Here is a 19373-nt window from a genome sequence, read left to right as displayed (position 1 = left end):
CCAATCAGCTGCCATGGGTTGCGTTTGTCACGCCCATCCCGCTCGTCATTTCCAGTTAGTGTTTTAACATAGGTGTATAAAGTGGGCACTACGGCAGTAAGAGGTTAGTGCAGCTTAACAGTGTACTGACGAACCGTGCGGTAAACACATGCTCCGAACCGAGACTAGCGAACCGAGCGGTTCGGGTGTTTTTTCATGAACCGTACCACCCCTACTAGTTATGTATGTTGTACAACTGTACTGGTAGGGTTGAGGATGTCAGTAGCAATGTGGAATAGCTTTAAAATGACTACGTATGTCCTTACACATTTCCACTTTGTTGCGAACAATTAGTACTACATGTAGTTGTACATGTGTATGGTGACAATAAAAGGCATTCATTTCTACTAAGTTAAGACACTACCGACGCTATCAACAATTCCCAATCCCGCTACCGTGCCATTTTGTCGGGATTCTAGCTATAGTGCGTAGTTTCTGTCATCCCCATGAGGAATTCTAAGTAATCACAACAAAACTGTCGGCGCGTCCACATGATGCAAGCCTTCCGTGACCCTTGTGTACATTTTCACAGCACTAATTCTGTCAGAACTCACCAAGTCGTTTTAAATCATCTTCTTACTCACTAAATTCCATTTGGTTCTACTTTGTTTTTCCAAACATTTTGTGTCAAGCTGCTGTCACTGAATCTCAACACTTCATGCACAGATATTTCACATCGAAAGCTTTAAGGTGCCTCACAGGATATAATCTTTACCTTCCTTGCTAGGAATTTAATATTTCTATTAAAAAGAGAAACTCAGAGCATTAGATCGATAAGTATGACTGTTAGCCTGATGGAATTTGTGCTGAGGGAAGAGCATTTGCAATGTGAGCTATTGTAGTACAGGTACGCCCCACCCCCATATGAATTTTTGGGGGGTTTTGTATTATTGCCTGGCCCTAATTGATCTAGCCATCATTTTAATAATCTGAATGTTTCTCTTCTTACTCCAGGTGGTTTCAGTGAACCGTACGCTGGCAGAGAGGGGCCTGGGTGTTTGGATGGATGGATTTTGAACTCTTAACAGGCTCTGATCTTCACCCTCCCACCCCCCACCCACCCACCCACTTCCTTATTGTCTTGTGATCAGCAGGACACGGGGGTCCCAGCCCCACCAGACACACCCACTGGATCTAGGAAGATTGTTTTTCCTTTCCTTTCATTTCATTTTTTTTTTTTTTTCTTTTTGGTCCCCATTTCTTTGAAAAGAAATTAAAAATTGTTTGCAGGCATAATCTACAAGAACGGCACTGCTTTAAAATAAGACAACCTCCCTCTCTTGTTCTTGTACACAAAAAGAACTCAGAGGGAAAGGAAGAGGTACTTGTGAAGGAAAAAAAAAACCTTTTTAAATCTATATTGTAACTAAATAAAGGTTCAACCAATATTTTTTTTCCCCCTCCCCCATCCTACCTTAACTTTTTGCTCTGGGCCTTTTGCTCGCTGACTGTGGATCATCATGCTGTGTGAAGGACAAACTCCTCCATCAGACTATGTATACACTTGTGAACAGTTCGGAGTTTCATTGACACCTTGGTTCTAGTTGTCTGTATGTCACTACTAAGTCAATTTTTAGAAGATTGTTGGGGGTTCTTGTCCAGATAGAATGTAGGGGGCAGAAAGGCATTAGAGACTGATGGGTGACGGCACAGCACAGAGCAGAGGAGGGGCTGAAGGTGGTGCCTGTTGGAGCACCCAGCTGCTCTGCAGCCTCAAGAGACATTGACTTCTCTGGGTCTGGGTCTCCACCCAGAGCGGCGGCTGCTGCTGCTGCTGCTGCACCTCTAACAGGAGCGAGCTGGTTGCCTTCGCTCCACCTTTCTCCACCATTTTGCACCGCGTTACGGAGGAGCCTGGGATTTCAACCAACCAGACAACATGCAGTCGAACAGCTTTTCAAATTTGGAACGCCGAGTTGGGCAAGATTTATTTAACTTGGTATTTCCAAGATGCATTTTTCTGGCAGCATATGGCTGATGATGCATCATTGGACTGTTTGTAATCCTCAAGTGACACGTTTTTAAAGAGTGACATAACTGAAGATCTACTCACAGATCTACTGTGTCCCCAAAGTTAAGATAAAAAATAATAATCAAAAGAAAATTCTGGACTACCGGAACCCCTCAAAAAACTTGCAATTTCACGGCACCATAACGATTCGTTGTGCACTTTTTTTAATTCTGTAACTTTGTTACCAAGTGTTTTAGTCTACACTTGGTAACAAATGTTAAAACCTCTGCCTGAAGGGAAACCAAGCTGCAGGAGGTCTGTGTTGACTTGTTTTTACCGATTTTACTATTACCAATATTTCATGTTGGTCAAATTACTGAGTGTCTCATGGGTGTCCTCTGGTTTAATAATTCCAAAGTAATCAGGATTTTGGGAGCTGTGGTGCAGCGTTAATATGCTGTAATCCTACAAAGACTTAAAGCAATGAAGGAACCGCCAAACTCAACTGACATGGGAAAGACCCACTACACCAGATTTAGTTTGCAGTGCTGCTCCTCGGTGTCGACCGAATATTAAGCGTTGAGCTGAATCCAGTTTGTGTCGTGAGTGTGCATGGTAGAGCAGCCCAGGAGCAGCGTGTGTTCTCTGCGCCACAGTGTGTCCACATCCAATCAGCTTGTGTGCACAGACCGAGCACGGCCTTGTTCTTCACATGTGACTACGCTGCCTGGGATCTATCATCTCTTCAAAGATGGCTTCACGTTGATTTGGATCAATTGTCATAGCCACACGTCCTCAACCCAGACCTGAGAAATGTTTTTTAAGAATTCCGTTTTCAGGGGCCTGCATCACCAAGCAAATTCAATTTAGTGTGGCTGTCTATGGGCTCACTGGCGTCATTGAGCTTAACACTGGGGATCCTGGATAACACGGAGCTGGCTATCAACTGGCTCCGTTCGCTCTGGCTTCATCCATCTGCCAGATTTCTTTATTACAAACATCAGAGCCATGAGTGAGTACTTAACGCGACATGAGATGAAACGGTGACACCGTGGGCAGATTGGGTTAAAGAGGCAAAAAAAATATTTTTTATAATATAAACACAACTTGAATATAAGTAAGGATATAAATATGTGTAGGAATTGTCTTTTTAAATGTTTGGCTCTTAACATGTAGTATAGAGCAAGTCTTTTTGCTTTAAATCATGGATAGGTGATGCACATAAGAACGTTCTCCTGCCAAAGCAGGGAGGAAAAAAGAAGTCTCCCTGATGAGGTCTCTCTGACCAACATGTTGCATTTCTAATTTAAGGGGAGCTAGTTAACAGTGTGTGAATATCTTTCTCATTAAAGATGGTCTGTCTGTGTACGTATCATGTTCTGAGCTGTAGTGATGAAATAAGAGTGTAAAATCACCAACACTGTCAGGAATCAAAGAATATTTGTAGTCCCCATTCATTACAGGCAGGTTTAGGGTGTTCAAGTACCCCCTGGTTGTTCAAAGCACTGTTTTAAACCCAGAGGGGCTACAACAAAGTGATTCTACTGATCTCTAAAAATACGTGTTGCTCTTATTACTTGTCACTCTACTGTAAACTTTTTATCAACGTCAGGATCCTGTCGTAATATTGACTCAAATTGTCCAGTGGTCTTCTGGTCAGAAGCCAGGCAGTGACAGATTTTGATTAGGTTTTCTGAAGTAGCATATGCTACCATGGTAACCCCACCCCCAGTTAATAGTGAGCCAGCTTGGTGATACAGGAAAACCTGAGTCAAGCCACTAATCTCACTCCATGATACAGGCCCCTGATGGGAACAGTTTTGTTTTTTGAGAATGATCAAGATGTTGGTGTAATTATGCATTGTCACAAAATCATGTCTTCTATTTCCAAAATAAGAGGCGCAGTCTCAAGTGATAACGTAATCCAAGATGAACACATCAGTTTGAGTCTGGGTGAGACGCGATCATTTTAGCCTGAGCAGTTTCTTAAAGAAGGATCACAAGAGCGGGGCTTAAGTGTGAAAAGCCAAACCAACCGGGATTAAACTTTCATAAAACCCAAACCCATCACCTCACTTCACAATGAAGAAAACTGACATGTAGAGAGAAAACTACGATATAGGAACTTTGGAGTTTCCGTGATAATTTAGGAATTATTTAAACCTACTTTTTTTTTTTAACGGAAAAGGAGCTTGATTTGCTTAACCAACCCTGGCAATGTTGCTTTATGAAACCCCTCTGGATTAGTTCAACTACATTTAAAGAACACGGTCCAACTAGGCATTTCTTTTCAGTTAATTCTGCATCTGAATGTGTTGTCACTATAGATTTATTTTTTCAGACATTGAATCATGTTTCATCAGTGTCATGAAGTCGGACCTTCCCTGTTTGCAGTTCCACAGTGGCTGTAATTCTAACATTAACTGTGTGTATTTCTTTCTTTTTTTTATTTCTCTTACCCTAGCAATAAGGCAGCTTTATTTTGAAATTGAAGAACAGAATGGGGAAAAGTGTGGGCGGGGTTTGTTTTTATTTGACACAACTAAGAACTAGGAAAGTTAACTGCATAACTACTCATAACACTGTAAACCACTATAAAAACTCAATAACACATTTCAATAATGTATCTCAGGAGTGGTGAATTAGGTTGATTAGTGACTCAACATCCCTGGGGACAGCTGATAGAGGAAAGGGGCCTGATTGTAAGCGAGAATTCAGATGTATATGAAATTAGGCATTTTGACAAAGACTTACAAACCAGACGTGGGTTCATGAAGGTGTCCTTACGTTGGTGCTGGAATCGGAGCAGTAGCCATATTGTGTGTTGTTGGCTTGTGTGCATCCTTCCTCTCTGTTTCACATGAACTGTCTGATCCCGTCTGTTCCTTCTTTTTAAAATCCAGATAAATATATCTCCCCCCTCACCCCCCCCCCGCCACCACCTTAAAACAGTTTGATCAAACTAAACTACAGTTTTGTTAATTTCTGTGTAAATAAGATATTTGACTGTACTTTTCTATAACACTGGAGAGAAAGAGATATAAAGGGAACATTTTTTTTTTGCTTCTGTTTGGTTTGTTCTGGTTCAACCTGCCTCCCCTGTTTCAGTCAATCAATGTTTTCAAGCTATGGGACTGATTTTTAAGTGTTTGCATTGAAGTCATCATTTGATTATTTAAATGGGTGTTAAGCTCTTGTGCCCAAAAGCATTTAACATGTACAGATCAGTTTTGCTAGGCTCATCTTACGTTTGATTTGTTGATTGTACAGATCTATTAAGGAAAAAAATAAAAGTTATTTAAAGTGTTTATGGTACTTTCTTTCCCCACATGCTCATTGGCGAAGGGATTTATTGGTCACAAAGCTTAGTTGACCAATGGACATCTGATAAGAACAGTTTCATATTCTATTGTACCAATGATTTTTAAAAGACACTTTCACGTTGGTTAAAGTACCATGTCGGAGGGACCAAAACCTCCTAATCACTAAACTCATAACCCACCCCAACAGAGAGCATATACAGTATAAGGTCAGGTTCAGGTCATTACTAGTCTTGCATTGCCAGACCTTACTCCACAGCGCTGTGGAGCAACCCCTCTCGTGGTCTTCCTTCTTGACCTTTCTGCTGCCTTTGACACAGTGAATCACTAGATCCTCTTTTCCACCCTTCAGGATCTGGGAGTCTCAGGCTCTGCACTCTCTTTGCTCACATCTCATCTCATCTCAAAGGCCCACACCTGCTGGGTAACTTGGAGAGGATGTGTGTCAGAACATTGTCTACTCACAACTGGGGTCCCTCAAGATACCGTCCTGGGTCCCCTCCTCGTCTCTCTGTACACCAACTCAATTGGTTCTGTTATTCACTTACATGGCTTTCTCTACTACAGCTAAACGACACTCAACTAATACTCTTTTTTTCCTCCAGTCTGAAACATGGGAAGCGGCACAAATCTCTGCCTGTCTGACTGATATCTCTCATCGAATGTCCACACACCACTTGAAACTCAACCTTGAGAAGACCGAGCTGCTTTTCCCTCCAGGGAAGGGCTCTCCTACCCAGGACCTTACTATCAACCATTGACAACTCTGCGGTAAACCCCACCCACACTGCTAGGATCTTGTGTGTAACAGTCGACGACCAACTCTTCCCTTACTGCCAACATTCCTGCAAAAACCCAAATCGTGTAGATACTGTAAATGCTGCACAACATCTGAAGAATATGTCCACTTCTAACGCAGAAGGCGGCTCGGGTTCTGGTTCAAGCTCTTGTCATATCAAGTCTAGACTACAGCAACTCCCTCCTGGCTGGCCTGCCTGCAAGTGCCATCCAACCTCTGCAGCTCAACCAGAATGCAGCCGCTCGATGGTCTTCAACCTAGCCAAGTTCTCTCACACTACACCGCTCCTCCGCTCCCTTCACTGGTTACTAGTTGCTGCCCGCATACGCTTTAAGACACTAGTACTTGTGTACCGTGCTTCGAACAGATCAGGCCCAGCTTACATCCAGGACATGGTCAAACCTTACACCCCAGCACACTCACTCAGCTCTGCATCGGCCACTCTGCTTGCTGCTCCCTTACAGCAAGGGACACCTAATCACTCAGAGAAATCCCGACTGCTTGCTGTCCTGGCTCCTAAATGGTAGAACGAGCTCCCCTTTGACATCAGGACAGCTGAAACTGCACGTCTATCACTGCAGGCTTAATATACATGTCTTATAACTGCACCTTGGCTAAGAAGATAGATAGATAGATAGGTAGATAGATAAGTTTATTTTATATAGCACCTTTTACAGACAGTCACAAAGTGCTTCACATGATAAACATTTGTAAAAATACAGTACAATCCAACTGAAAATAAACAAGGGAAAAAAGAAAATGATTGAATGACCAATGAAAATCATTTCAACGATTAAAACCTAAAACCCAAAGTTTACAAACGAGTCAAAAGCGAATTTAAACAAATGTGTCTTCAGCTGCTTTTTAAAAGCTTCAACAGAGACCACAGAACGTAAGACAGTAGGAAGGGCGTTCCACAGGTTTGGAGCCACTGCTTCAAAGGAACAGTCACCTTTAGTGCGTGGGACCACCAGTAATCCTTGGTTAGAAGACCTGAGGGACCTGTTAGTAGTGTACGGATGGAGCAGGTCCAAGATATAAACAGGTACCAGACCATGCAAAGCTTTATAAGTCAGAACAAGAAGTTTAAATTGGATCCTGAACTTGATCGGAAGCCAATGTAATGAGTATAAAATTGGAGTGATGTGCGACATCCTGCTGGACCTGGTCAACAGCCTTGCAGCAGAGTTCTGGACTAGTTGTAGACGGTCCTGGGACGACTTGCTGAGACAGGTGAAAACGGAGTTGCAGTCATCAAGCCGGGATGATATGAATCCATGAATGATCATCTCAAGCTCAGAATGCGAAACAGCCGCTCTAAGTTTGGCAATGTTTCTTAATTGAAAGGAACATGTGCGGATCAGTGATTTGATATAATGATCAAAATACATGTTATCAAATATAACACCAAGATTTCTCAGTTTGGACTGTACCGCTAAAGAAAGGGACCCCAAGAGCTGAGTAACCTTGGAATCTGTAGTGTCCGGAGCAACAATAAGGACTTCGGTCTTATCTTCAATGAGCTGTAGGAAGTTGTTTGACAGCCAAGATGATGGTTACAAAAACAATTGCACTTACATTTTGCACTTACAACAAGTGTTCAGTTTTTGTTGGTTGTGTCAGAGAGGATTTGGTTCAACTTTTGGGTCATTTCTAGGGATCGAACATACTGTTTTTTCAAGGCCGATAACGATTATAATTAATTAATTATAATTTTATACTTTATTAATCCTGCAAGGGAAATTACAATGTTTTCACTCTGTTGTTATTATACACATTACACAGGCCTGCATTACACACAATGTTCAGTACCAATACATGCACTAATGGAGAAGACTGCAGCTGTCGATTGACAGGCGCCCCGAGCAGTTGGGGGTTCGGTGCCTTGCTCAAGAGCACCTTGGCAGTGCCCAGGAGGTTAACTGGCATCTCTCCCGCTACCAGTCGACCACCATACTTTGGTCCGTATGGGGACTTGAACCATGCAGCGACCCTCCGGTTCCCAACCGAACTCCCGAGTTACTGCCACCCCCAAATTATTAGTAGGTAATGAAACCGATAATCAATGTGGAACCGATATGCATTTACAGTGAAAATGAAAATCTTTACGTCACAATTTAGTTTTTGGAATGTTACATACTCCCATCACAAAACTTTTTTAAAATGCTTTAAAGCTTTAGTGCGTAATTTTTCATGTTAACGAACATCTGTTACATTCAAGCCATTGCCAAATGAGTTGATACAAAGCTAATTAAGACTATCAGCTCCACACAACTCTCTCTGGATTTCTCAGTATGGCTATGTTCAGAAGACTGTGTCGTCCGGCGACTTTCCCATGCAGAAACTCGAGTGAAGATAATTACCTCTTCTGAAGAGTCCATCAAGTTTTTTAATCCTCCTTGTCCTCCTTGGCTACGTAGCGATTACGTAAGGCTTGTATCATGTGGACGTGCCGACAGTGTTGTTGTTAGGGGTGGTACGGTTCACAAAACCCACGGTTCGGTTTGTATCACGGTTTTAGGGTCACGGTTTTCGGTTCTGTACGGTTCTTGTTATTTTTTCTTTTAATCTTTAACACTCCAGAATATACTTCAGCATATGATATATAGCTAAAATTAGCATATTGAATGCATGTTGCACAAAACATGCACACAGTGGCAGTTCTATATATTGTTTTATTTCATCATAGGTACCATGAAATCCAAAATGTTCCCACACACTATAAACGACGCTGGCGCATCCTACAGCTCTGGGCAGCCTCTCTCCCACTTGACATTTCTGCGCGCGTGACGTGACCGCACCCCACTCCACTTGAGGAGCGCTGGCTCGGTCTCGGTGCTCAAAATCTGACGAAAAAAACTTTTAAACTGACCTTTGTAGATCTGAAATGAAGGACAGATTCAGCAACTGCATGGTCTATTTCTCGCTTAAAATGTTTTCAGAAACACGTTCTCGGTGAACTATTTTAGTACAATATGAGATCGTATTCTGAACGAACGGCGCCATGACAGTCTATTTTGAAATTAGGGACCAGCCAGACCCATGTGACGCGATCGTCAAACAGCTGCCATGGGTTGCGTTTGTCACGCCATCCCGCTCGCCATTTCCAGTTAGTGTTTTAACATAGGTGTATAAAGTGGGCACTACGGCGAGCGGTAAGAGGTTATTGCAGCTTAACAGTGTTACGAACCGTGCGGGGTAAACACACCAAACGACGACTAGCTTAACCGAGCCGGTTTGGGTTTTTTCATGAACCGTACCACCCCTAGTTGTTGTCATTACTTAGAATTCCTCATGTAGTCAGCTGCAAATATGGCTTGACCCCAAAAAAATTCTATCAAAAGATTTTTCAGTGGTTTACAGTAGTATCAGATGTACCTAAAAACATACTAAAAGTTTACCAAAGTTTGACTTCAAGAAAGGCCCCATTTTCAAAATGGCGGCCGCCAGGTCCTTAAAAAGACCATTACTCCTTTGTATTCCTACTACACCATGAATACTGGTACCTTATACATGTTTTGGCCATTTAATATTCTAATTAGCATATTTGTATGATAAATAAGCACAATTTTATATATATATATATATATATATATATATATATATATATATATATATATATATATATATATATATATATATAAAATTGTGTAATTGTAATTATAAAAATTCGTAAGTAATTGCATATTTCTATATATCATTTTGCCTAATGTTGGTGGTTTCTGTCCATCAGCTCCCTTCTGATGAACCTCTACCACATCAGAGCCATCTCTTAAGTTTTTACAGCAAATGTGGCAAGTTTCTTGGTTTACAACACTATGACTCATGTCCAAAGTTGGAGTGTACTTTTTCCTCAAGCTAATCCAACAATGTCATCCTCTCTTAATACACTCACATTGTTGGCCTTTGTCATGTGTTAGAAATCTTTCTAATGTTCTTTTGACACCCCCATAAAATGACACTGAGCATGTGTCTGAGAATAAGACATTTGTGCTGTAATATACACTACCGGTCAAAGGTTTTAGAACACCCAATCTTTTTAGTTTTTTTATTGAAATTTGAGCAGTTCAAGTCCAATGAATAGCTTGAAATGGTCCAACGGTAAATAGTTAACTGCTTAAGGTTAAAAAAATAAGTAAGGTTACTCAAAACTGAAAAATAATGTACATTTCAGAATTTTACAAAAAGGCCTTTTTCAGGGAACAAGAAATGGGTTAACAACGTAAAGCTGTTCTGGAGGTTGATCAAGCTTTGAAAGTTGGTGCTACCAATTCCCACAGGTGTTCACACTTGTCTGGATTACTTACAACCCCCTCTGTTTGTATAAAAGTATTGTTGGAACACACTGTGGTACCATACCCTCGTGAGCATTGTATGAACAGTATTGTACTGCAGAAAGTAGTATGTTGCTATAAAAATGGTGGGAAAAAGAAAATTAACAATGGAAGACCATCATAACACTTAAGAATGTTGGTCTTTCCTACAGAGAAATTGCGAAGAAAGTCAAGGTGTCAGTGAGTACAGTATTCTTCACCATCAAAAGGCACTTAGAAACTGGGGAAACTCTGACAGGAAGAGGTCTACAGAATCAGAAGACAAGTTTCTGAGAGTCAACAGCTTGTGTGATAGGCGGCTCACAGGACAACAGCTTCAAGCACAGCTTAATAGTGGTCGTAATAAGCAAGTCCCAGTTTCACCTGTAAAAAGAAGACTTGGAGCTGCAGGTTTGATAGGTCAAGTTGCAGCAAGAAAGCCATTGCTAAGACGTCAGAATAAGAAAAAGAGGCTTGACTGGGCCAAGAAACATCGTCAATGGACTACTGAAGACTGGAAGAAGGTGTTATGGACTGATGAATCAAAATTTGAAATCTTCGGTTCATCACGCAGGATTTTTGTACGCCATCAAGTAGGTGAAAGGATGGTTCCTCAGTGTGTGACATCAGCTGTCAAACATGGAGGAGGAAGCATGATGGTCTGGGGCTGTTTTGCTGGATCCAGGGTCGGTGATTTGTACAGAGTGAAAGGCACCCTGAACCAAAACGGCTACCACAGCATTTTGCAGCGCCATGCAGTACCCTCTGGTATGTGCCTAGATGGTCAGGGGTTCATCCTACAGCAAGATAATGACCCAAAACATAAGTCCAAGCTATGCCAGAACTACCTTAGCAAAAAAGAACAAGATGGTAAGCTTAAAAACATGGAGTGGCCAGCACAGTCACCAGACTTAAACCCCATTGAGCTGGTTTGGGATGAACTGGACAGAAAAGTGAAAGCAAAGCAACCTACAAGTGCCACACATTTATGGGAACTTCTGCAACAGAGTTGGGAAGACAGGGCTCCAGACTAACTTTTTTCACTAGGAGCAGAGTGGCCCCCAACTGAAAATTTTAGGGGCGCAACCACAAAATGTAGGGGCACACAGCGTAAATCAACATGCTAACCAAATATTCACATTTATACTAATTTCCACTGTATTAGTAATAAACACTTTGATAATAGATGCAGAAATTACAATGTGCTGTTTCAAATTTAGTTTCACATTTTATTTTGGGGCGGCTGTGGCTCAGTGGTAGAGCGGTCGCCTGCCAATCGGGAGATTTGTGGTAAAGCGCTATATAAAAACAGTCCATTTACATTTTGCACTTTTGCAACATAGAAGGTAAACCGACAGCACCATCGCTGTCATGACAGTACAAATATTTAAAAAATATACCAGCTCTAGTCTCCAGTCTACAATTACAATGAATTCAACTTAAAATTAAACATGCATTGTTTAGGCTACTAAACTAAAATAAAATAAACCCCTCCCTCTCTCCTCCCAAACCTGCCCTACAACCTTGAATTGAATAATTATTAATTTGTTACTCACTGTAACTTTTATTCTGTTATTAATTTTAGCCTGTTTTATTTTCATCATGACCGTTTTTAATTGCTCACAAATATCTCACAAAATGTATTCCATAAGTATGTCATCATGTCAGTGCAATTTAGACAAGTCCAATGGATTCATAGACCCAGAAAACATGGGGTTAGACACCAAGATTACTTGGCTAGGTCAAATAATGAAGGAGTTAGGATATTTTGAGGGCTTCCTGCCCATCTTGGACGCCATCTTGAAAATTACACTTTTATAGTGGTCAAACTTTGGTAAACTTTTAGTATGTTATTAAGGACACCTAATACTACAAAAAACAGCTGAGAAACCTTTTGTTAGAATTTTTTTAGGGTTAGGTGTTTTTTTTTCATATATGCAGCCGCCTAATGGGGGAGACAGAAACTATACGCACTATAGCTTTAAGCAATTATTTAATAAATTAAAAACTTTCAACATAATACCCAGTAAAAGAGAGTCAGATAGTGTTGTGGACAGGACATTATTAGACTCAGTGGTGAGTGAAACCGAAGCAGAGCGACAGACAGAGCTGTTAGGTAGTAGTAGTGTTGAGATAGTCTCACTGCTTTTTTGTATACCTTCCTTAAAGTCTAAATATGACCATAATTGGCACTAAATAATTGGTAATAGTAATGTATTTACCTTAGATTACTAAATAGCTAGTCTCAAAAACAGGTAAGAATTACAAGCTTAATAGTATTTAAATTTACAGAGTTGTACTGAAATGCATTATGGGAGAAGTCTGACCTCACGGAGCAGCTTCACAACTGAAATCCATGTCAGTTTTTCTGGTTTTCTTTCCATGATTACCATCTATTTGAGGCCTGGGGCATGTTTAATCTCAAAACGGTGTGCACCGTTTTTCATTGGTTCAACGAGCTTTGAGGTACGTTTTCTCTCTTTTGGTGGGTGTGTAGGAGATTGGTCAGTGTAACACTTATCAGTTCAATTTTCTAAGCACAAACGGACATTTGGAAAAACAGAAAAATGGGTTCCAATATCCAATTTTTTATTTTTTTCCACCTTGACAAATTAAAAAATTGGATCTTTAAACTGTTTTTCCAATTTTCTGTTTTTTATTCAGAGGATCAGAAATTGAGAAAATTACAAAATTGCGTCTGAGCTCCAATTATTCAATACTGCTATGGTATTCTCTTCCTCTACTTTGCAGAATATGCAGGTCATTAACTGCATATGGACCAAAAAAAAAAAACTGATAGACTTTGGGGTTAGAGGTGCAACTGATGGTTTTGAGTGGGGGTGGGGGCGAGGAAGAGAATACCATGGCAGTATTGAATAATTGGAGCCCAGACGCAATTTTGTAATTTTCAAAATTTCTGATTTTCTGAATAAAAACAGAAAATTGGAAAAACAGTTTAAAGATCCAATTTTTTAATTTGTCAAGGCGGAAAAAAATGAAAAATTGGATTCTGTTTTTCCAAATGTCCATTTGTGCTTAGAAAATTGAACTGAACGTTACACTGACCGAGATTTTACCCGATCAGCAACGACCATAGACAGTATATAAGAAGGCAACGACGTGTATGTAAACTTGGTAAAAAGCAGTGCGCTTGCGCACACATCAGGGAGCTCTATGACTCAACGTACCAACGTTTCAGTTTAAATAAACGTTTTGCTACGTTTTGTCTGGGCTGAACGTGCCCCTGTGTTGTTGCCTGTCTAGTGTTCATTCATCTGCTGTGCTGTTTATAGGAACCAAGGCCCCAGAGACTGCATGAAAAAAAGACAGGATGTTAAAAAATGTGGCCTTCAAAATAAAGGCCCAAACGTGGCTCAAAAACATGTCTCCTTGTTCCAATCATAGACTGTATAATATTAATGGACAGTGCATGTGTGACGTCACCGGTTTGTGCAGATCTGCTATCGCTTCTCCTCGGAACGCGTAGCTCCTATGGCGCCATTTTGATGCTAACAAGCCATCACCTGCCGTTAGCATCCCATTGACTGCCAATCATTTTGGCGCCACTTTGACAGCGAATTACTTTACATCTGAAGCGTTTAAAGACTTTATTTGTCCATTGTTTATTTCTAAAGAAACACAACAATGTATAAAAGGCTCCATTATCTTATATCTCACGTTACTGCTCCGTAGCAGACGTTTTTGTAAAATAGGTAAAACATTACGAAAGAGTTAGAGTAGCGATTACAGCTGAAATAGCTTAAGCGCAGGGACTAATGGATCCGAAGTGTCTCTTAACATTACCCCACTAATAATGCCCGAAATGATACCAAACGTCTACAGTAGTACAAATAGGTTATGCTCTCATAAAACGAGGGCTTGGAAAGTTTGTAAGTACACCAGAAGTTTATGTAAATAACACTTGCCTGCTGGCTTCTGCTCTCTGCTGTTGTTGTTGCTGCTGTAAGATGAGTGCTTAGGACCATCTACAAATTACAACACCGAAAAGAGATGCAACAAAAATATTTATTAATTTAACTTATTTTTTTAAAGTAAGTGCTGTAGAATAACTAGCAGGAGACAAGTAATAATTGAGGTAAGTTTGGAGACATTACCTTATTTAATCATTAAATTAGTAAATATTTTTGTTGAATCTCTTTTCGGTGTTGTAATTTGTAGACGGCCCTAAGCACTCTTACTGCCCGGTAGTAACAGCAGCAGCAGCAGCAGCAGCAGCAGAGAGCAGAAGCCAGCAGGCAAGTGTTATTTACATAAACTTCTGGTGTACTTACAAACTTTACAATCCATCGTTTTATGAGAGCATAACCTATTTGTACTACTGTAGACGTTTGGTATCATTTCGGGCATTATTTGTGGGGTAATGTTAAGAGACACTTCGGATCCATTAGCCTCTGCGCTAAGCTATTCAGCTGATAACGCTACTCTACGCTAACTCTCCCAATGTTCGACCCAGGTGAAAAAAGCTTCTGTCGGGGCGTTTGGCTCGAGGTCATGGTGCAAAGGACCCTAGGGTGAAATTACTCCGAACCATCACTTTAACTAGCATTTTAGTTAGCAATAATTAGCCTGTGCCTATCTTATCTCCTTACATATACCTACGCTCTCCGTCTCTTTAAGATTGGGAATGATTGAGATTTCTCTTGGCACAGCTACCAGAAGACTTCCAACTTTCAGACAGGTTGCTCACGTCACATCTACAGCTTCGAGCTCAGTTGAAGGCTGCGCGGTAACGCTCAGCGCTCACCGGAAAAGTGCTTCTAATATCCTTCACTGGTCTCCGTCCAGAGCAACGGGATCTGTTGGTCCATTTTATAATTGTCAATGTCTGCTATCCGTCGTCGAGTTTGCCGTACGGGCGCAGCCATCCTGGTTGCAGATATGACAATTTTAGACTAAAGGGAGGAGTGAGGGAGGAGCCCTTACACTCTACGCTACGTTACACACTTTCACTGGCAATCACATCATAGCCCCGCCCTATCGCCGATTTTAAAATCAACGAGACCATAATTTAAAAAATTAACATCATTCTGTGTTGCAGAAGACTTAAAACTAGCGATTGAGACCATAAACTCATTATGAAGAGGTTTACTGAGGTAATAAATCAAGTGAGAAGTGGGTCACTTTCTCATAGACTTCTACAGAAACCGACCTCCTTTTGCAACCGCACGTGTCGCCCCCTGCTGGAATTCAGATAGAATGCAGGTTTAAGGCACTTCCGCATTTGCAGCACTTTGTTGAAGTGGGTGTGGTAAACATTTCCATGGTAAGAGCGAGTTTCACCAATCAAAGACGTAGCTGTTACGCTAAGGATTGTGGGTAGTGTAGTATTTCTCCATAAGATCGCAAATAAAACATGTTTTTCTGAAAACAAGGAAGGTTGATTTCATATGGACTTGTGACTTCTACAGGGACATAAACCATCGTTTCACAATCTCATAACTCGTGGTCAGTCTACCTTGGATGGTTTAGACATTATATTTGTTTATACAAATATTCAACCTTAGGATGCCATGTTAGGCTATCACCATCAAACTCCATCAAATGAAAATATTCTAAATATATCTTGCATCATATTATACAAAAATTAACTTCTCCTAAAATTAACATTTTGTACGTTTTAGAATTTCAGAACTTAGACAAGAATTTAAAATGAATGGGTTTGAAAAATGGGTGGATGCACAATATGAGTATATGAGCATACCATAATTAGATTGATCTATTTCTACTTTTCACACAACTTTCATGTCACACCATATGACAATTTTAGGCACATATACAACAAATTGGTGAATACATTCAAAATCTAATACAAAATCTAAACGACCACATATATTTTTTTGGAAAGCTAGGAGTCAGTAAAACACAGCTTTCATTTAATTTTCATGCCTAATATTTAAGGTTTAAAAAGGGCTTATATGTCAACCACCCACATTATGCCTATTATTTTGAAGCTTTGAGTTTGTTGTGGCTGACCTGACACATCCGGTCACCAGCTGAATTTAATGGCATAGGGGACAGTATCCTTCTGGTTCCCATTACAATGCCAAAAACAAAAACCACAGTCCTTCTGCTCAGCTGTGCTCCTGTGGATATCTGTTTCGATGAACCGTCTGCCCCTCAGTCCGTGAGTAACTTAACGCTAACATTGCTCCGGTGTTTTTCTGCAAAGGACGTGTTTTGACATTACACAGCTTTAACTAACGTTACTGGCTTTTGTGTGAATATTTCGCCTAGTTCATCACTCCTCTTTGTAAACACCAACACGGCGAAAAGTGTCGTTTTTAATAGTAAGCATTTCTTACACTGAAAATGAACGAGTGTAACATTCGTGTCTTGAATTCGGTGACATATTTTGACATAGGTAATATGGATTCGACGCTACGACTGAGAGTCACTGACCGAGGCCTTGTAACGTTAACGGTAGATGACAATCCTCTGTCCGGAGGACCTGATGTGCCTGGTTGTGATTAGTTAGCTAGAACAGCTAACGGCAACACTTCGCCGCTTAACATTGCTGAACTAGCTAAGGTCGCTGCTAACATTAGCTAAGTCAAAGTTACAGTCGTTTTTTTTGTATTATTAATTTCGTTCAGACGACTAACGTTAATCACGATATTTAGACCAACATTTGACAATTCTGAGTTGGCTAATAGCTGAAGAGTACCGTTAGCCAGTTAGCAGTGACCTGCTCCCGATAAGAGCACATGCAATAGAGGGAACTCTTCCATGTAACGTTGTTATAGCTAGCTAAGGTAACGTGATGCCACGCTTAAAAAAAAAAACAACGATATTTCCTGGCCCTGCATATCGACACGTACAGGTATAAAATGGAACACAGGTTATGAGCCTTTACGACCCCCAAATTGTCTACTTTTAAATAAAGCGCAAAGTATTTTGGTTAAACCAACTTCTTATTTCGTCAACCGTTCCTCTCAAAATACCCTCTCCTTAAATGTACTGCTTTCGGCAGTGTAGCAGATTAGATTTATCTCTTAGGCCCTAGACTTTTTGATGCATGTTGCGTTTATTTAAGTTACGTTTTTCATTTATATGTGTTGCAGCTGTAGTTATATTTTCAAATAGGGAAGGGGACTCTGTCTTTGCGTTTTATTTTGGTCACAGTCCGTTTTAATAAAAGTGCCCGTGACATCTCACGTGGCTTTGATTTTCAGAATACAGTGATATGATTTTTGGTCCATGTGTCAGCTGTCATATAAGGCATGTGCCTCTTCTGCATTGGCTTTAATCACTAAGCTGTGATATTTTCTGCTTGGGTTGGATTCTGGATGTTTCTATCAACCAAAGTTAAAATGCTATAAAAGTTGACTTTAACCTGCAATAACTTAGTACTACTTTATACTTTTTTTTTAATTTTTTTTTTTATTTTGGTGCAACCAGTTGGGGAATGCAATATTAACATATAAGTACCTTTTGGTGATGTTGATATCTCGAACTTGTCAGCAAACCGTTATTTTATACTAATAGGGATGCAGTGGTTAACTGATTTCACTATTAACCGCGCTTTAAAACATAAAGGTTAACTAGAACTGCAAGCAGTTATGACGGGGCCCAAGCCTCTGATGCCAGTTGTCCCCGACGCCCCGGGGAGCCGCGCCAGTCGCCCCGATGACTCGGGAAGCTGCGCCAATGCGGGACCTGAAGCATTACGTAGGGGGGGGGGCAAACGTTGGTGAATATCGAGAGGTTTGATGCACAAGGTCTGCGGTACTCTAGACTTTCAACTCAGGACAGTGCCACTTCTCACAAATACAGATAGGATTGGAGATGAGAAGTTTAACTGACACGTAACCGCGATCCGCTTCGTAGGAAATTAAGAATCAATGCCACCGACATAACCAATCACACTATGATGGACTCTCCACTTAGCACCAACTGCAATGTTTAATTGCACGGTATCAGCGCCTATGAATGGTGTTGATTTTGGATTGAAAAAGTGGGAGAAAAGAGTTACATTTGTCCACGGTGAAGGTTGTAGAAACTTTGACAGGTGGATTAAGAAGTTTGTTTATTGTAGAACACCAGGGGAGAACGCAAAAGCGAAAACCAAAACATAACGGTAGGAGGTAAACATCAGTAAATATTGAGAAGTGTGAGCTGCAAGGTCTGTGATACATTCCCATTGCAAATATGCCATTAACATTGATTAACAGGGCAAAACACTTATACGTTGATTATAGCGCCCCCTAATGGCCGATCTTTGCCAAATTTGGTACAAATCCTCAGAGCGGCATGCCGAACGAGCAACACATCTACAGTTCTATATATTTTGAGTCATCCAGTGCAAAAATAAACATATTGAACATTATAACTCATAATGGACAAACTATTAACATATCTTACACACAGTGTATCAATCTTGGATGTAACGGTATGGATTAATTTCAAAAAGACCCGAAAAACTCTGGACTTCTAGGCTGGATGCATGAAGTTATAAAGTGATTATTGAGAAGTGCCGTTTGGCGTTGCATACAACAAGCTCGACCTCAAATGGGATTAAAAGGCCCAAACTGGTATATGTTGACTATAGCGCCCCCTAATGGCCGATGTTCGCCAAATTTGGTAAAGAGCCTCAAAGCGGCATGCCGAACGAGCATCACAAGTTTTGTGTTGATTGCTTTTACTGTGGCAGAAATATTGCAATTGCAAATTTCCCATTTAAAAGCATTGAGTTATTGGGCGAAACAAATAAACGTTGCTTATTGCGCCCCCTAAAGGCTGATCTTCGCCAAATTTGGTACAGAGAACAAGGATCTCAAGTCCTTTGGTGATAACATTTAATTTGGCCAAGATATGATATATGATATGTGATGTGTGTGGTAGCTAGCTAGGAAAATTTGTTTGGTCGTCAAATGCGCATACTTTAACATAGCAAAATTCTTTGTACAACATTTGGTCAGGTCTGTCTGGTG

The 19373-nt window shown here is 40.6% G+C and overlaps 2 protein-coding genes across 4 annotated transcripts in view; both read left to right on the top strand.

The window, feature by feature from the left end:
* akap1b (A kinase (PRKA) anchor protein 1b) overlaps window positions 1-5296 on the top strand; it is a 32785-nt gene extending 27489 nt beyond the window's left edge. Inside the window, exon 11 of the mRNA XM_039780274.1 lies at window positions 994-5296. Within this exon, the coding sequence (XP_039636208.1) occupies window positions 994-1056 (63 nt within the window). The 3' untranslated portion in view covers window positions 1057-5296. The remainder of the gene's footprint in view (window positions 1-993) is intronic.
* Window positions 5297-16426: 11130 nt separating this feature from the next.
* Window positions 16427-19373, top strand: part of cuedc1b (CUE domain containing 1b) — a 46011-nt gene continuing 43064 nt past the window's right edge. For all 3 annotated transcript variants that reach the window (XM_039785509.1, XM_039785495.1, XM_039785500.1), the window contains exon 1: window positions 16427-16567. The gene's annotated coding sequence lies outside the window, so the exon portion shown is untranslated. The remainder of the gene's footprint in view (window positions 16568-19373) is intronic.

Source organism: Perca fluviatilis, chromosome 2 (assembly GCF_010015445.1).
Source record: "Perca fluviatilis chromosome 2, GENO_Pfluv_1.0, whole genome shotgun sequence".
Lineage (NCBI taxonomy): Eukaryota > Metazoa > Chordata > Actinopteri > Perciformes > Percidae > Perca > Perca fluviatilis.
This window is presented reverse-complemented; position numbering and strand designations above follow the sequence as displayed.